The 16,476-nt window shown below is 29.6% G+C and overlaps 1 protein-coding gene across 1 annotated transcript in view; it reads right to left on the minus strand.

The window, feature by feature from the left end:
• LOC129966147 (integral membrane protein GPR155-like) overlaps positions 1–16,476 on the minus strand; it is an 83,982-nt gene that overhangs the window by 22,183 nt on the left and 45,323 nt on the right. Inside the window, exons 2-6 of the mRNA XM_056080540.1 lie at positions 12,698–12,785; positions 11,696–11,805; positions 9,795–10,084; positions 7,542–7,837; positions 1,820–1,947 (exon numbers count right to left, since the gene is read on the minus strand). Coding sequence (XP_055936515.1) covers positions 1,820–1,947; positions 7,542–7,837; positions 9,795–10,084; positions 11,696–11,805; positions 12,698–12,772 — 899 coding nt within the window. The 5' untranslated portion in view covers positions 12,773–12,785. The remainder of the gene's footprint in view (positions 1–1,819; positions 1,948–7,541; positions 7,838–9,794; positions 10,085–11,695; positions 11,806–12,697; positions 12,786–16,476) is intronic.

A 16,476-nucleotide genomic window follows, 5' to 3' on the forward strand; every position in this document is an offset into this window, starting at 1 on the left:
CAATTACTAAAACATAATAAATGTATTTTTTTTATTAACCCTTTCTAAGGCCGTGTGAAGTATGCTTCCCACCAAATTTATCAATCTTTGTATGAAATTATTTAGGTTGGCATAAGTTCTGACAAATTTTTTTAGTAAGTAACCAACCAATGTAATATTCAAAATAGGAAAAGTGATGATTACTTATGAAAGTCTTATTATTTGAGAAGTTAATTTCTTCTGAATTGGAAAGCGAAATGAAAGAACTGCCATATGAGCACTTTGAACGACATACGTAGTATTAATTGACGGGACTAGAGGACGTTAAAGTTAAAGAAATCAGATTTTGTGAAGAATTTAAAAGTAGGGGGAAAAAAGAGTTGATTTGAAACCAGCGGAAGTGGTCACCATAAAATTTTCTCGCATACTCTCTTACAAAGGTGTTATTCCAGAGAGCGCTTTGTATGGCACTGGAGTGCAATAGATACGAAATATTAAACTTTGGCGTGAATTTTAGCCTTTTTACAGAATACATCGTCTCTTAATTAGCAAAGATTTTTTTTTTTTTTTTGACGATTGCTTTCTGGCATGCGATTAAAAAGTATCCAAAAAATTGAATTTCGGTTTTAGCCTCTTCCTAACCAACTGAAGCAAAAACTTGGTACAAAGCTACATTGTAGTCGGAAAGTCTCATATCAGATTTAATGCATTTCACTCGCTGCGTTTTTGAGTTATCGCGCTTATGTGATTCTGAAAGTACAGATCACTCATTTTTATTCCACTCAAACTTTGATGGATGTTTACACTATAGATGTTAAGTATGTGTACCAAATTTTATGCATCTAGCTCTCTTCGTTTTGTAGTTATCTTATTAACATATTTTCGAACAACTGAACAAACAGACTTCCTCTGAACGGATTTGGAATAAGATTTGACAAATTTGGTATAAAGACTGTATACCAAATTTCAACCGTCTAGCTCAAAGCGTTATTTGAGTTATCTTTGACACAGACTGACAGATGGACATTTTCGAAAAATGTGGTTTTCGAACTCAGGAAAGTCTAAACGTAAAAATTCGTCAAAATCTCGAGTTTCAATTTCTTGATGATTTCTATACTTTCTCTATACTACGTGTACGAGACAGTACACGAAGACAGTACCGAAAGTACAAAGACAGTTATATTGAATTTATAAATGTATGAGATTTTTAACTAAACTCTTTTTCAGAAAAAAAAATTATTTAACTGAATTGCTTTCATAATCAAAATTTATCAAAATGTTCCATTTAAACACGAATTTCAGATAAAATCCATTAATGATGCCGGAACATATCCAGCCAGTGTCTTATAGAGCAAAGATTCAAAACATTTTGCAAAGAATTTCGCTTAAGATAAATAGCGTAGCAATAATTTTGCTCTGAAATTCATTTAAAATCTCAATTTCACACTTTATTTTGTTTCCTCTGCTATCTAATCAGATGACAAATTCCATTTTGGATGATGATTCAACTCAGAATCCATAGGATAGTTGAGATGTTTGTGATGTATTAAAGACAGTTTTTGCATCGAATTTTATAATTAATATATGATTTAATTTTATCTTATAAGAACGTTTTGATGTAAGGTAAGGTGTGCTATCTTATTTCGATGTACCTTTGACGCACAGGTACGCGGTTAAGGGATTAAATGTTCATCTTTGAGAGTTATGAAATTTACTGGGAACAAGGTTTTCTAAGTTAGTTGTATAGATACGTATATTCTTTCTATTATTATATTGCAAAGTTGTTACTCTCCAGTAAAATAGACGAAAATTGACGGCAAATTATATAAAATATACTCACATTTTTGTTATCAGTAACACAGATGGGATCAATAAACCTTCTTTCTTGGAATACTTTGACTCTCCAGTTCCAGCTACAGAAAATCCCAGCAAAAACAGAACGGCAGCAGAGAAAGCAGAAGACAGAATCTAAAACGAAAGTTAATAAACTTTTTAAAGAAACATTCAGCAACGACCATCCATTTTTGTATCTCATATAAATTTTATGCGTGTTTCTAAGTTATTCATTTATTATATATTATTCACAACCAAATGTGGCAGAAATTCGTGGCGTAACTATATGATTTGGAGCAGGGATGGGCATTAAATCGATCGCGATCGACTGGTGGACCACCAAGATATTTTGGGGTGACTACCTTTACTAAGACCTAAGACGCGCATTCTAAAAGAAACCCATTGTTACATTTATGTGTTACTCATTGGGAAATTAATGCTGAAGAAATAACTGAAAATATAAATCATATATTTTCTTTATCTCTTGAGGGAAACGGCGTTTTTGTTCTTCAAAATGGAAAATTTTAAAAGCACGTTGTTCAGAACCTAAGAATAACTTTTGGAATATAATAGGCGAAGTAAAAATATCTTAATTTAAAAAAAGTTCCATATCATTTAATATCATTCTTTGGTTCTACCCACCTGTGTGAATCTGCATTTTCAACGATGAATATAATTGAGACAACATGTCATTCCCATATCACAGATGACTACTTAGAACTCAGTACAAGATTAGCAGTTAATACCGAGATATTGGTGGACAGATATTAGTAGAAAGCTTAGTAGCCTAAACCTTCTACTAGCTATAACTACAAAAACTAACTTTAGAAGAAAATTATTTTTTTTTTATTGAATTGTTTGTTATTAAATGCATCATTTGATATTATTAATTTTGTATCTTGCTAATATTATTATGTTTGTTGTTATGTAGGTAAGTACATATACCGTATTTATTATTAAATTGTAATAAATATCGTAGATCTTCTTTTTTTTCTAGCTCACCGTCATGGGATTGACCGTGACACTTTGAAAATATTTGAAGTAGCCTGTACTCTGGAAAAATCTGTCCACCCCCGATTTGGAGCATAACAATATTCGATTCCTTGAATTTAAAACTGAGGTGAAAAATATCCTCAATTAAAACGATTGCATATTTATGCAATTTATTAATTTGTTATATGGCTGAATATTAATTTTGCCTAATATCATTTACATGTAACATGTTTCACATTATAATAAAAACGTGTATAATTTGCATTCTCAAAAAGTGATTTAAAACCATTAAAATTAAAAACAATTATTTTTTGGATACAGTATAAAATTTAAAAATTGCTATATTGTATCAATATAAAATTCGAGCCGACGGACTGGCATAGGGGTAGCGTGTCTTCCCCATGATCTTGGCGTCCCAGGTTCGAGTCCCGGTTCGGGTATGGTTGTTCTTCTTCAGTGTTATGAATGTCCCCCCCCCATAAAAAGGGGTTGTACAAGCGAATGTGACGCATGAAGTAGCTAAGTCGTACTCTTGACCCTAGTTGTCGTTACTGAAGAAAACAAGAGATGCTGACTCGGCTTAAATCGCTGACAGATAACTGTCAGCGGGCTTGTAAAGTACCATGAGTCACAACACACATATAAAATTTGATGAATATACCTCGATTCAAAATAAGCAGTTTTTTATATTTTTAATATTTGTTAAAGGCTTTGGATTGTTTTCATATTTGTTACCAAATCTATCGCTTTTTTTATGTTTCGTTTAAAGTATGTAACATCTGTACCATGAAAATGATGGTGAATGTGTCTTCGCTTGCATTTTATTTTAGTAGAAAAATTTATGTCTACAATAAGCATTGTTTATATTTGCATTCTTAAAAGGGTGGACGAAATACTAGATATTGAGAATCACTATGTTGTTGAATAGTTCCGATATTTCAAGCAAACCATCTTTTTAAATGATAAAATCTATAGAAATTTAAACCAATTTTTTTAAATATCATATAAATGCAAATTTAGTAGGTATTCCAACTCGGAACAAGAGTTTCTGTATTTTCAAAGATGATCTTGTAATAATATATATTCTCCTGCAAGACATTTGTCAAATTTATGCCCCAAATTCTGTTCTATTTGTTAAGATTTTTTTCTAAAATCAGCATATTCTGTAACGACATGGTCGGCATCTCCTGCCATGAGTACTAAGCACGACTTTGCTGTTGCAATTAACCTTACCTCAAGTCATGCATTTCCTCTAACTGTTGCATGGGAAAAGTAAAGCATTAAAAAAAAGATATTAAAATAGTCTGGAAACTTAATCACTTTCTAATGTATGCATTTTTATAATTATTGTATTCATGGAACCCCACGCATCTAGGAAAACAATCTAATTCAATCCGTTATTTAGTATTCCTCTGGAATTTTTCTATTAGTATCATCCAGTTGTTATGCATTGAGAGCAATCTTCGTAGAATCCACCAATGCTTCCAAATCGCTAAAGAATTATATCTATTAATCAGGGTTTACCTTTGCTGATTTGAGGGGATAGTCATGGAGTGCTTGAACTGAAGGTTCTTAACCTCCAGACATAACAAGTGAATAAGCTAATGGTATGACAATGAGGCTCCTTAGTAAGTGGTTGTGCAATAAAAATTAGGATATACTTAACCCATTGCACTCGGAAAAGTAATTCGATGCATAATAATTCACCTAATACAAAGATTTGTTTATTGCTCTGAAAAATAAATATGCATAATTGCTTTTAAGTCGAATTTCTTTGAAAAATTAATCTACATCTTTTTATCAATCTGTAGGCGTTTTTTTAACAATAAAAATTGAAAAATAAATAAATAAAACGTCAAAATGATGCACCATTTTGAATGATGAGTGAGAGGCACCATCCGGCTGCAAAGGGGTTGAAATATGACAATTTATAATACCACACGTGGGCTGGGTTTACATTGAGCTAGTATTGTTAATCTAGTGCGATAACACTTTGTTAAGAATTCAGTTAACCACGTGATCTTCCTGGGCGGAACTAGCTGCCAATCATGTATCACGTGGTCTCCCTGTTGTTGTTTAGTATATTTTTTTTTCCCACAAGAAGCGAACTGGACTCCTGTACTAGAGGGAGTGTTATTCTCGGCTCTCTCACTCCCGAGAGAGTTTTCAGTGTAGTTCTCTAGGCCTTCTACACTATGGCGTATTCATGTGCCTTTTGTTGTTAATGTTACCAATAAACCCCAGAAAAGACAACATGCGTCTTCAAGTCATTTCACTCAGACCACAATCTTCACTATCAAATGAATTATTGTACAATCAAGAAACGCAACTATAATTTATTTAATTACACACTTGTATAGATCCAGAATAACAGCATGATAAGTACTTGCTATTGTTTGCTTCTTCTGCGCATGCGTGATTTTATTAGATCGACAATACTGTAAACACTACGTTAATATCGCCAATACTCCTTGTTACCAGCAGATGACTGATACACGGTTACAAACTGGCATTATACATTACATAAACCTTTCATGCCGAGTAAATGCCTAGTTAAGCAAAGTTAATGTCACAAATTGGGTTTTTATTGGTTCATCTCCATTTCAGTCTTTTTGGTCTAGGCTGCTTCAACGTAAAGCTTTCTTTAAAAAATACGTATCTGCTAAAGGTGACCTTGACTGAAAACAGATATTTTTATTTTGTAGATATCTAATATCATCTCGCCATAATTAATAAAACCTGGCTTTAATTAATCATCCTACTTAATCAATCCATTAATCACCCCTCCTTTAATTAATTTTGGTGGAGTGTTCACTTCCAGGTGGGTCAATTAATGTTCTAAAACCTAAAGGGTGAGCTAGCTCTCATGGGTGATGAATGAATGAATGAATACCTTAGCTCAATTAATAATATTAATACATTGTATTTTCAAGTTTGTGATTAGTCTCACACTCTTGTAATGTTAATACTTCAGCTGTATAATTGATAGAAGATGCATCTGTACGCAGTTAAAGATCTTATATATCGTTTTTCTTTTCTTGAAGTTATGTTTTAATCACCTTTATGCATATACATTTGTAATATGACCATTTATCTTGATAGTATTTTTAAGAATATAAAGAAAATAATTCAGATAGCAATTAAAAAAATAGGAAATTTATTAAGTGATGAAATATCTAAATTTGGATTTCGTAATATCATTATCCTGTGAATATATCTGTCGCTATTGTTTTTTATATGAATACATAAATTAAGGAAGCCATCGAGACATTGAATGCACTCGGTGATTACGTCATTCCACAGATGGAGTCGAATGCTATTTTTAGATGCTGGTTTGAAAATTTAAAAGTAAAAAGCGAAGAAATATAGTTGGTAGAATTTAAATGAACTCATTTTACATTAAATTTGCTGCAATCAAGAAGTGCGCTATTCTCAGGAAATAAATATTAATTCGTCGTTCGTATTTACGCATGTCTTAAAAATCAGTCACGTTTTGCACACGATGAAGGTTCATATCGTATTCATAATGCAACGCGTATTTGCAATTAAATCTGAATATGCATGAGCGATGTCTGGCAAGATTTAGTTTTGGAATAAGCAAACTGAAATCGCTATAATGTGAACTATTAGGAAAATCGTAACGAAAAAATGATTGAATGTTCTTCCTTTTTATAATGATATTAAATTATCTTACCATTTCCATAAAACCGACATTCTTTTTAAACGATGCAAAAGTGGCTCTGATTAAAGAGTGTTTTATTATTTTAATATTCTTTCCGTGGAATGAAAGTGTAAATTACAATTAATCAGCTCTTTTGTCTCAGTTTACATAGATGCTATCAAACATTAAAAATGACAACTTACAGTAAGTAATGATTTAAATAAGCTAACAATTTTTAATAAAATCTTTGAAAAATCAATCGAATTACGTGGAATTTGAAAATAAAATAATTAAATTTATTCAAATGGTAAATTTAACACAAACAAAACTAATTTAAGTCAAAATTAAAAACACGCCATAAGAAGTCTAATAAAATGTATACAAGGCAACGACATGTGACTTTTAATAGCTTGCATAAATTTATTATCGTAATTTAGCAATTAATATAATTTTATATTAAAAATAGCACGAAATAAACGAGGGAAATTAATAAATTAAAATATATATATATATATATATATATATATATATATATATATATATATATATATATAACGCGTACATACATTTATGAATTAGTGATATCTGGGCAAAAAGAGATAAGCTTATTTTTCTAAGAATTCAAGCAGAACCGTGAATAATTGATATCTTGGCTTAGAATCGCACGGTGAGAAAACAGTGGAATCTTTCAATTTCGTCAAAATATCGATTTAGAATTGTTTTGATGACTCTCTTAATATACCTCACTTGGGAGAAAATAAAAATTTCAACTTGAACATAAAGAATTTAATGTGAAATCTTCTATTTTTATATCTCTGTTATATTTATTTTTGTAGTATTTGATACTTTTTTCGAACGAATTAGTTCACAGAAATAAAATGTTCTTGTTAACTTATCTTTATCTTCAGTTCGTCTAAAACAAGTTTAAGCAAAAAAAATTAATCAGACCGCCTTAATTTCAACTCAGCAAAATTTTCAAAAAAGAACTAATCATCTAATATATAACTGGAATAACCCATCAAGCTGTGCATTTTCCTAAATGGAATAGCTTAAAACCAAAGACGCACATTCTTACCTGTAGTATGCCAAATAGAACACTCGGTAATCCACCATGGAACAAGAAATTTCCAAAGACTCCCAAAAGAGTGACGAATACTATAGGATTCCGAAGAATGTTCCACGACACGTTGCCGATGGTCTTGAAGATGGTGCCGCCGACAGACTTCTTAGAAGCTAAGTCGATCGCATCTTTGTTCTTTTGAGCTTCCATCAAGATAAAGCCCAGTGGGTTCAGGAATAGGAGTGAGGTGGGTGCGATGAGATACATGTAACCGGGATACAAAGGCCGTTTACTGCCGTAGAGGGATGCGACTGAAATATGAATCATAAAATTCAAATGAGACTGTTGCACCATTGCAAATTATAAAAAAAGCTTATGAATCAACACATGAATTTGAAAGATTACCGTATTAAATGATCACATTTTTACTCATAATAAAAAACAATGTAATATTGATAAAGTTAAACATTAAATGATCGAAAGCCTCTTTTTCTTTCCTATGGAGAAGACATCAGAAAAAATAATTAATTATCCTTATAAATTTTCCGAGAAAGATACTTCAATGAATAACAAAGGGAAATGTGTGTATGTGTTGGCGATCTGCAGACCAGACCGTTTGGTTTAGAGCCTACATATATATTCGCATATATATATTTTGGAAATAAGGAATTTGCACCTCGAAGGGATTATTTTTTAAATTCTAGTTAAAATTTTAATAAATTAAAACTTAACCTGAATTTTTAAGTTTTTTTAAGCGATAAAGTCCGAAAATATTGCACAAAAAGGTTTTTTCACACTGTTCAAAATTTAAAAAATTATCATTTTAATGATATCAATTTAATAATCGTGCGAAACTTCCTGAATTTTGACAATTTTTTAATATATATTTTTTGCCTAATTTCTGACAGATTATAATATTTTTCTGAAATTCAAATTATTTTCATTGTTTCATTATATATTTAATTGCGAGATTTTCTTCCACTATTTGAAGTTACGGAAGAAGGATTCTATTTAATATCTATATAGTTTACAAAACAAATAAAACGTAACATCCCGAAAGTTAGAAAGCAGATAGACCAGACGATTGCGCTTTAATATTGCCATGATATCATGGGGCTGGTGTCATTAGGAATGTTCATACATTCAATGTGAAGAAAATATGTAAAAACTATTAAAATAACAAGGTATTAATATCTAACAGTTTGATGGAATCATGGACCTGAAATTATGCTTCAGCGATTTAAATGAAATTAAATATAACCAATACTCCAGGTTGCCAAAAAACAGGGGAAGGTCTGCAGAAAAATAGCTCTTCGATTCAGGATCCGCATACCGATAAATGTTTCCAAAAAATCTTTACATTTCCCTTTGTCATATTTAACTTTAAAGAGAGAAATAAACTCCCTAATATTTTGTCTCCCCATTATCTCTGAAAACTGACCCAAAACAAGGGGGGAGACGTTTAGGGCGTTCCCCCCTTCCTCTTATTCTTAATCCACTGTATCTATTTTGCAGGAAAGTGTTTTTTAATATCATTTACAATAATAATTTCTTATGAAAAGACGGATAATTCATTTTTTAGATATTTGAACTTGTTTTTGCACATACACGAACTGCACATGATTTCTTTCTACCTGAATATAATCAAATTCTATGCCTACTGTTCGAAGAAACGTCGGTTATTTCTACAATAAGAAAAAAGCGAAGCTTTTCAATCACTTTCCTCTTATATTATCAGCTTCTTGATGACAACATCATTCATCTCTTTTTACGGTGCCTGATAAGATTTAATACAGCTGCGGAAAATCTCTAATCAATAAGCTCTTAAGACGTTCTAGCACGTTTTGTGCCACGCTGATCCTTGCTGAAATTTCGGTCAATGTCAAGAATTAAGAGAAACACTATTATGAATTTTTTTTTATTCCATTGAATCTGAAATATTTCAGACATATATTTCATTAAAAAAAATCGAGAGTTTATAAGATGCAAAATGTGAACTATAACTTTTCAAATATAATCCATCACCATGTTCTAAAGGCGATGACAGATATTTAATAGATTAAATTAACTACAACCCTTTACAGATATTTTAGTTTATATTCGTCCCGTTTTAAAGCAGTATTAGGGTTATTTTGGGACGAACCTCATATGTTTGAACAGCATTCAGATGGCGAGGATAACACCTGAACTGGCACCCGCTATCCAAACTTCCACACCACACCAGCGCAGATATTTTGAGAAAAAATTATTATTTTTTAGATGACTCACCTATTGGATATGCAAGCCCAAAATCGTTACCCTGGGTACAGAATATCCCATATATCCCGGCGTAGGAGAGATTTATCGGTCTGTGAAGCGAGGCCGTGACGATGGCCACCAGGAAGAAGACGATGAACTTGCTCAAAAGAATACTGAGTATAAAGAGCCAGTTGACATGGTTGAAATTGATGGTCACCAGGTTCAGGAATATCAGAGGCGGCAAAGTGAAGTAAGTCGTGAAGTCGTTCAGGCCTTTTATGTCTGAAGTAGAAATGAGGTTGCATCTTCCGGCCAAAAAACTATAAGAGAATGAAGGTTTAATTTTTAATGATTCTTTAAAAAGAAAAAAAGATTAAATATCATGCGTCAATCATTAATAATGATTTCTATGATTTCATAGTAAACATATTCATATTATTTTAAAAAGTATTTTTAAATCATTATTAATTATTTTCTACATTTATGATGAATTTATTTATGATAATTAATGGTTAGATATACAAAATTCACTTTCAAATGTTAGAAAGTAAAGCACACAGAAGGTTACATAAAATATTATGAGGAAATAATCTTACTTTCTGTATATTATGGGGAAATAATCTTTTAACTATATAGGACTTTTAAGAACAATCTGAATTAAAATAATAGCTTATTTTTTTAAAGCAGCATGCTAATAACGGAAATAAACAAAACAATTTATGTCTTCAATTATGGAAACATATTAAACATGTTTTTCACAAAATTATTGATTTTTTTTATATGCGATATATGCCACAAGAGCCTAATTATTCACATCTGGAATTTTATTATATTTATCGACAAATGTTTGAATGACAGCAAAAAAACCAAAATCTGATATTTAAAACTGTTAAGCAATAAAGAAATACGAATGATGGCAATGTACGGAAAAAAGGGGGGGGGGGGAGCGTTAATGAAAACGAACCAAAATAAACAAAAGCAATAAATCTCAACAAACGATTGCCTAAGAAATTTACTACATGAAAAGGATCTGCAAATGTCTGTGAATAATTAGAAAGCTAATATTTAATATTTTATTAAAGGGATTAGCAAATCTAGAATTGCCTTATTATGATGGTCTAAAAAGTAAAGCCAATGTGTTAAAAATTATTTTTAAAAGAAACAATAGTTTTTTAATATATAAAATCAACGTGCTGTCACAACATTTCTGAATACAATGGGAGGCGATGATTTTAAGTTAAATTCATTACTACGCAAACGTAATGAACGTGTCATGATTATGCAACAAAATAAATGATATTTTATAAACGGGTTTTAAATTATAATAGTCTAATATAAAACTATAAATGCTTATTTTTAAGCCAGTTCGAAACATTTTCAACCTAATTTTTCCTAATTAATTTTCTTTCTTCAACTTCTTTATTTCTTACTTAAATCAATTTGTAAAACTAAATGATAAAAAAAAATTAATTAGAAATTAGTGTATGAGAATTGGATCTTTAGAACTGCGAATGCAGCATTTTAAATTTGAAATGACTAACAATGAAAATGTTAACAGTTATTTCTTTGATTTTCTTTCATACGATCTTTTCTTGTTTGATGCAAACATTGGAATGGGAATAATGAAAGATAAAACTTGTTTGTAATGTTTTTTTGTTTCTGAAATTAAATTATTATTTATAAACTTTATCGTCATCATAATTCTTTAAATTTATTCATCTAATTCATTAAATTTATTCATCATATCATAATTCATAATTAATTAAATTTATTCATCATATCATAATTCATAATTCATTAAATTTTTTCATCATAATTCTAAATTTATTCATTTTATTCATCATAAACTTTATCGTCATCAATATTCATATTATAAATTTTTGGTAAACTTAATCAAGGTTGATTAAAAGCATAAATATATATCTGCTTACCCACAAAAAACAATTGCAAAACATTCGAATAACGTTGGCAGCAGTCGATCGAAATCGACGTCTTCGCTTGGACTGCCATCACCGGTGATGTTTACATCATCTGGCATGTACTGAAAAAGAGAGGAGAAGTGATTGTTATTCTATAACTAAGAAATATAATTCAATCATTGTAAGATATTTAGTTAAAATGATAAAAAAAAAATATTATTCAAGTTTAGTTCTAGCATTAATATCAATAAATTCTATATTTTTATTTCTTCTTACAAGAAGTATACAAAAAAAAAAAAAAAAAAATATTGTAATCGCCAATGAATATGAACTCGAGATTCTGAATTCAAGTTTCAGGAGTCCAAAAACAGATGTCTGGAATTATAAAATTCTGTCTGTATGTCAATACCATAGCTCAAAACCGCTTTTAAACAAATGAATATTTATTATGTAATCTTCACAATAATCTTTGTAAAAACTTTCTAATAAATAATTTCAAACAAATTTTGAACGAAATCCATCCAGAGGAAGCAATCAAAATCTATAAATTCAGAAATCTATCCGAATTATTATATCTATATCTATCCGAATGCAACTTAACGCGATAATTACAAAATCTAGATGGATAAAATTTTGGATTTAACTTTTAAAGTATAGATACTTATCATCCACTCTAAATTCGTCAGAGGGCTGAGCATTTATCTGCTTGTACTTTCACAAGCATGTGAACGCGATCATTAGAAAATATATGTAAATTGGGATGAAATGAACTTTGCCCAATTTTGGTTTCAGTTGGCCGAAAAAAAGACATTCAAAATACACATTCGGTTTTCTGATATTGTAAATCTTATTAGAGAATATGCAAGAAAGTTTCGGGGAGAAGATTTCCACAAATTCAGATATATATATGTGTGTTTTATTTATTTAGACTAAAAAATATGACTGGCCATATTAAATAAAATAATGAAGTGATGATTTAGAAATGAAATTAAATACTTAAAAAAGTACACTTACTTTGCACCATTGTAAAGCACCTAACGGAGGCGGTAGTTGGTATATGGCCCCAACTTGGGTTACTTGAGAAAACATGAGATGTCAATGACTGAAAAAAATAATAAGTAAAATAAATATATTTTAAAAAGTTTCGATGATATTTTTTCAAAAAGCAATTTTAATTCCAAATTCCACAATTTTTCTTTATATAAAATTTTAGTTCAGAGAAAAACTGCTTACGAAAATTATCTTCCAAGAAAGAACACACTTGCAAGCTCTGTGAAAATTATTTATATCATTTTTTTGCCCATTCATTTGAGAATATATCGCATTTTTTGGCTCAAAAGTGGATAAAAACTTTATGATTCTATTTCGGTCACGGTGATATTTTTTATATCATAAAACTACTTTCAGTGTTTATTTTCTTTTTTAATATTTGCTGAAGGTTTAAAAATAAAATGTATCCTCTCCTGCTTTGAAAAATTAACCTTTCAGCGTGAAAAATGGATTTGGGGAAGAGCATCTAAATAGAAATTGAAAAGAAATTTAACCGAGAAATTCAATAGCAGAAATATGCAAATATTATTAAAAATGATATCCCATTTTTTTTGCACCTCAACTTTAAAAAAAAATCTTATAAATAAGTAATATATAGGAAGAATAAAAATAGTTCGATATATATTTAAAAAAATGGCTACATTTTACAAAAAAAAAAAAAAAAAAATGTTGCTCTTAAAAATGAAAATTTAACAACAAAAAAATACATACAAAAGTATTTCCTTCCTATCAAACACGCTTAAGAGTAAAATTAAATATTGATATTTATACAAGGTATATTCAAAAGGTAATACTTGGTTGAAAACGCAATAAACATAAATTTCTAAACAACAAGCCGAGAATAAATGAGTCGTTATAGTTTTCTAACAATATCTCTAGCAATAACTTCCGAAAATATTGCAGTAGAAAAATGATTTTTATAACATCTTGCAATTTAGAAAAATTACGTTTTGAATGATTACCAAAGTTTCTGCCATATATTTTTTCTTTATATTTTTAATTAATTTTTTAAAAATATTTTAACAGCATTTTATAACAGCATATTTCTTTCTTGAAGTGAAACTCTAATCGTTTGCATTCTCATTAAATGTTTCATTTAGTGTTGTAATCAAGATATGTAGATGCGGCTAAATATGCCATATTGAATAAGTTTTTAAAAAAAATTTTGATATTCTGTTTAACAATATAATAATTTTTTGATATTTTTTATAATTTTTTTTGATATTTTGTTGTACTTAAAATTAAAGTTTAAGTTCAGAATCAAAGAATGGTTGAAAATTTTTAAAGTGTCTCCATTTTAAAATACTACTGTTTTTACTTGTGATGTAAAAAAAGCAGCCAAAAAATTAAGAAAAACAAGGCACAATGAATAAAAACGGTGTATGCCTTTTGAAATAATGCAAGTTATATATCTAACAAAATTTGAAGTTTAAAAATCTTTTGCTGAGAAAACAATTGAAAATTTTAGCTATCATTAGTAACATGGAACTAATTCTCTGTCAAAGATAGCTCTCCATGTCCAACCAACTGTTTGAATAATCATAAAGATTATAGTCGCAGGGGCATGGAGAGGTGTTATGTCAAAGATAGTTAGTATATAAATAAAAGCGTATTTTGTCCATCATTATATTTTTATTATTAATGTATGCATTTTTTAAACACTTGACTTACTAAGCAATTATTTAATTTAAATTTTGTAACAGATTTTACCCTTACTTCCCGAGATGTTAGAACAGAAGTTCCCAAACTGTGTTTCGTGACGAGACCGTAAGTCTGTCCATAATTTGGAAAAATGCGATGTGTGTTTGATATTAGATTTAATAATAAATTCTTTTCTTTCACATAAATTTCTTTTTTGCCCATAAATCGTCTTTCGGAAAGAACTTGAACTGTTCGTCTCTGACCGCTGAGAATTCAATTCGCCGTGATTAAGCGAGTTCGCAATAGATTTGGGTTCTTAAAGGTAGGTTGTAATGTTTTAAAAGTTTGGGAACCTTTGTGCGTTTATTCATAGGCTAGAGTTTAAAAATTTTGTGCATTAGTGTGTTCTCGATGACAATGCAATATTTTAATTTAATTAATTTTGATACCTTCAATAAGTAAAGAATCTGAGAAAAAATGATTTTAAGAATCTACAATATTTATAAAAATGCATTCAAAAATCAAAAGTAAAAAGTAAAAAATAACTAAAATAAAAAGAAAGCTATTTTTTGTTGCAATAAAACTTTTTAACAAAATGAATTCGATTAAATTTATTAATGGAGATATTTACCATTAAACAGACTGAATGCAGTTTTAATTGGGGATTGATCAGTAACCTTCATAAAATGTTGCCTTATTAATTTTATATAATGATTTGGTTTTCAAACCATGCGAGTTGAAAGTAAAATCACTTATAACTGTTTAGAATTTATCGCTAGGGTCACTAATTAATGAATTCAAATGTCCACTAGGAGAAATAATTCTATGAACTGATTTACGAGGGTAAAATAATATTTCTCGAATTTTTTTCATATAATAATCCAAGTTAATCGTATTTACATAAAAAAAATTAGACTAAAAAGTATTTAAAAACCAGTTTACCTTATAAAACTTTAAACTATGCAAAATCCCTTATTATGTAATCAGTTGCGTCAATAGCAAAGTAAATTTGTGCATCTGTAACCACTCCTATTAACAAGCGCAAATAAATGGGATGTTCAAACCCTGTCGTCAACTAAAGTTTTGAAATATTTTCAGTCGAAGACTGACGTTAAGGTTGTGATCATCATTTCGGCGTGGAGACTTTCATTGAAATCACAATTAACTTAGAGGTTAAGGTTCGCCTAATGTAAACAGATAAAAGCCAGCTGCTTAAACAACTATCTGGCATTAAAAAGCAATAAATTCCACCGTCTTCAGCTAAATCCCATTCTCACGAATGGATATGCAGCACTTGATGACCCGAGATAACATAGTAGTCACTTTTCTTCTTTTCATTACTTCTTTCTTAACTATCTTAACGACCGAGAAGGTGTTAATTTTGTCCCAAATACCATTGATTTAGCTTTTCATCGCTTTGTATATCCAATAAAATAAAATAAAAGCTCTCATATGTTTAATTATTTAAAATTAATTCTTATTGCCAATACATCGATTGGGTTATTCTTCAAATGCAGCGTCGTTCCACTGTTGTTTCTTAAAAATTAAATTCGCAATAAACATGATAATATAATTTTAATGAATGACTTTTTTTGCAAATTTTACTATTGCTGTGAATTTAGTGCTTATTTTAAAGTTTAAATAACCAGCTTCTTTTCTTGACCGTTTCATATACTTATTCACACAAGGAAATATCTTATTTATAATATATATATATATATATATATATATATATATATATATATATATATATATATATATATATATATATATATATATATATATATATATATATATATATATATATATATATATAAAGGAAAATTCACAAGTAAACAGAAAATTCCTAATCAGAAAACAGCAGTAGGACTTGGAGAGTATAAAAGAGTTCACCGCGATGAACAAAGAAAGAATCGACTGCATTTTTTCACGCTCTCTAGTATATAGATACTCGGACAAGGCATGGAATTTTCCAGAAGAATTTCCAGATCTCGGTTGCTAATAGAAATAAAACCAGAATTATTATATTTTCCAGTTTATTTTTGCGCCAAATGGTCGTCAAGAAAAAGAAGGTTATTGATTAATCCATTCAGCAACTATTA

Source organism: Argiope bruennichi, chromosome 4 (genome assembly GCF_947563725.1).
Source record: "Argiope bruennichi chromosome 4, qqArgBrue1.1, whole genome shotgun sequence".
Lineage (NCBI taxonomy): Eukaryota > Metazoa > Arthropoda > Arachnida > Araneae > Araneidae > Argiope > Argiope bruennichi.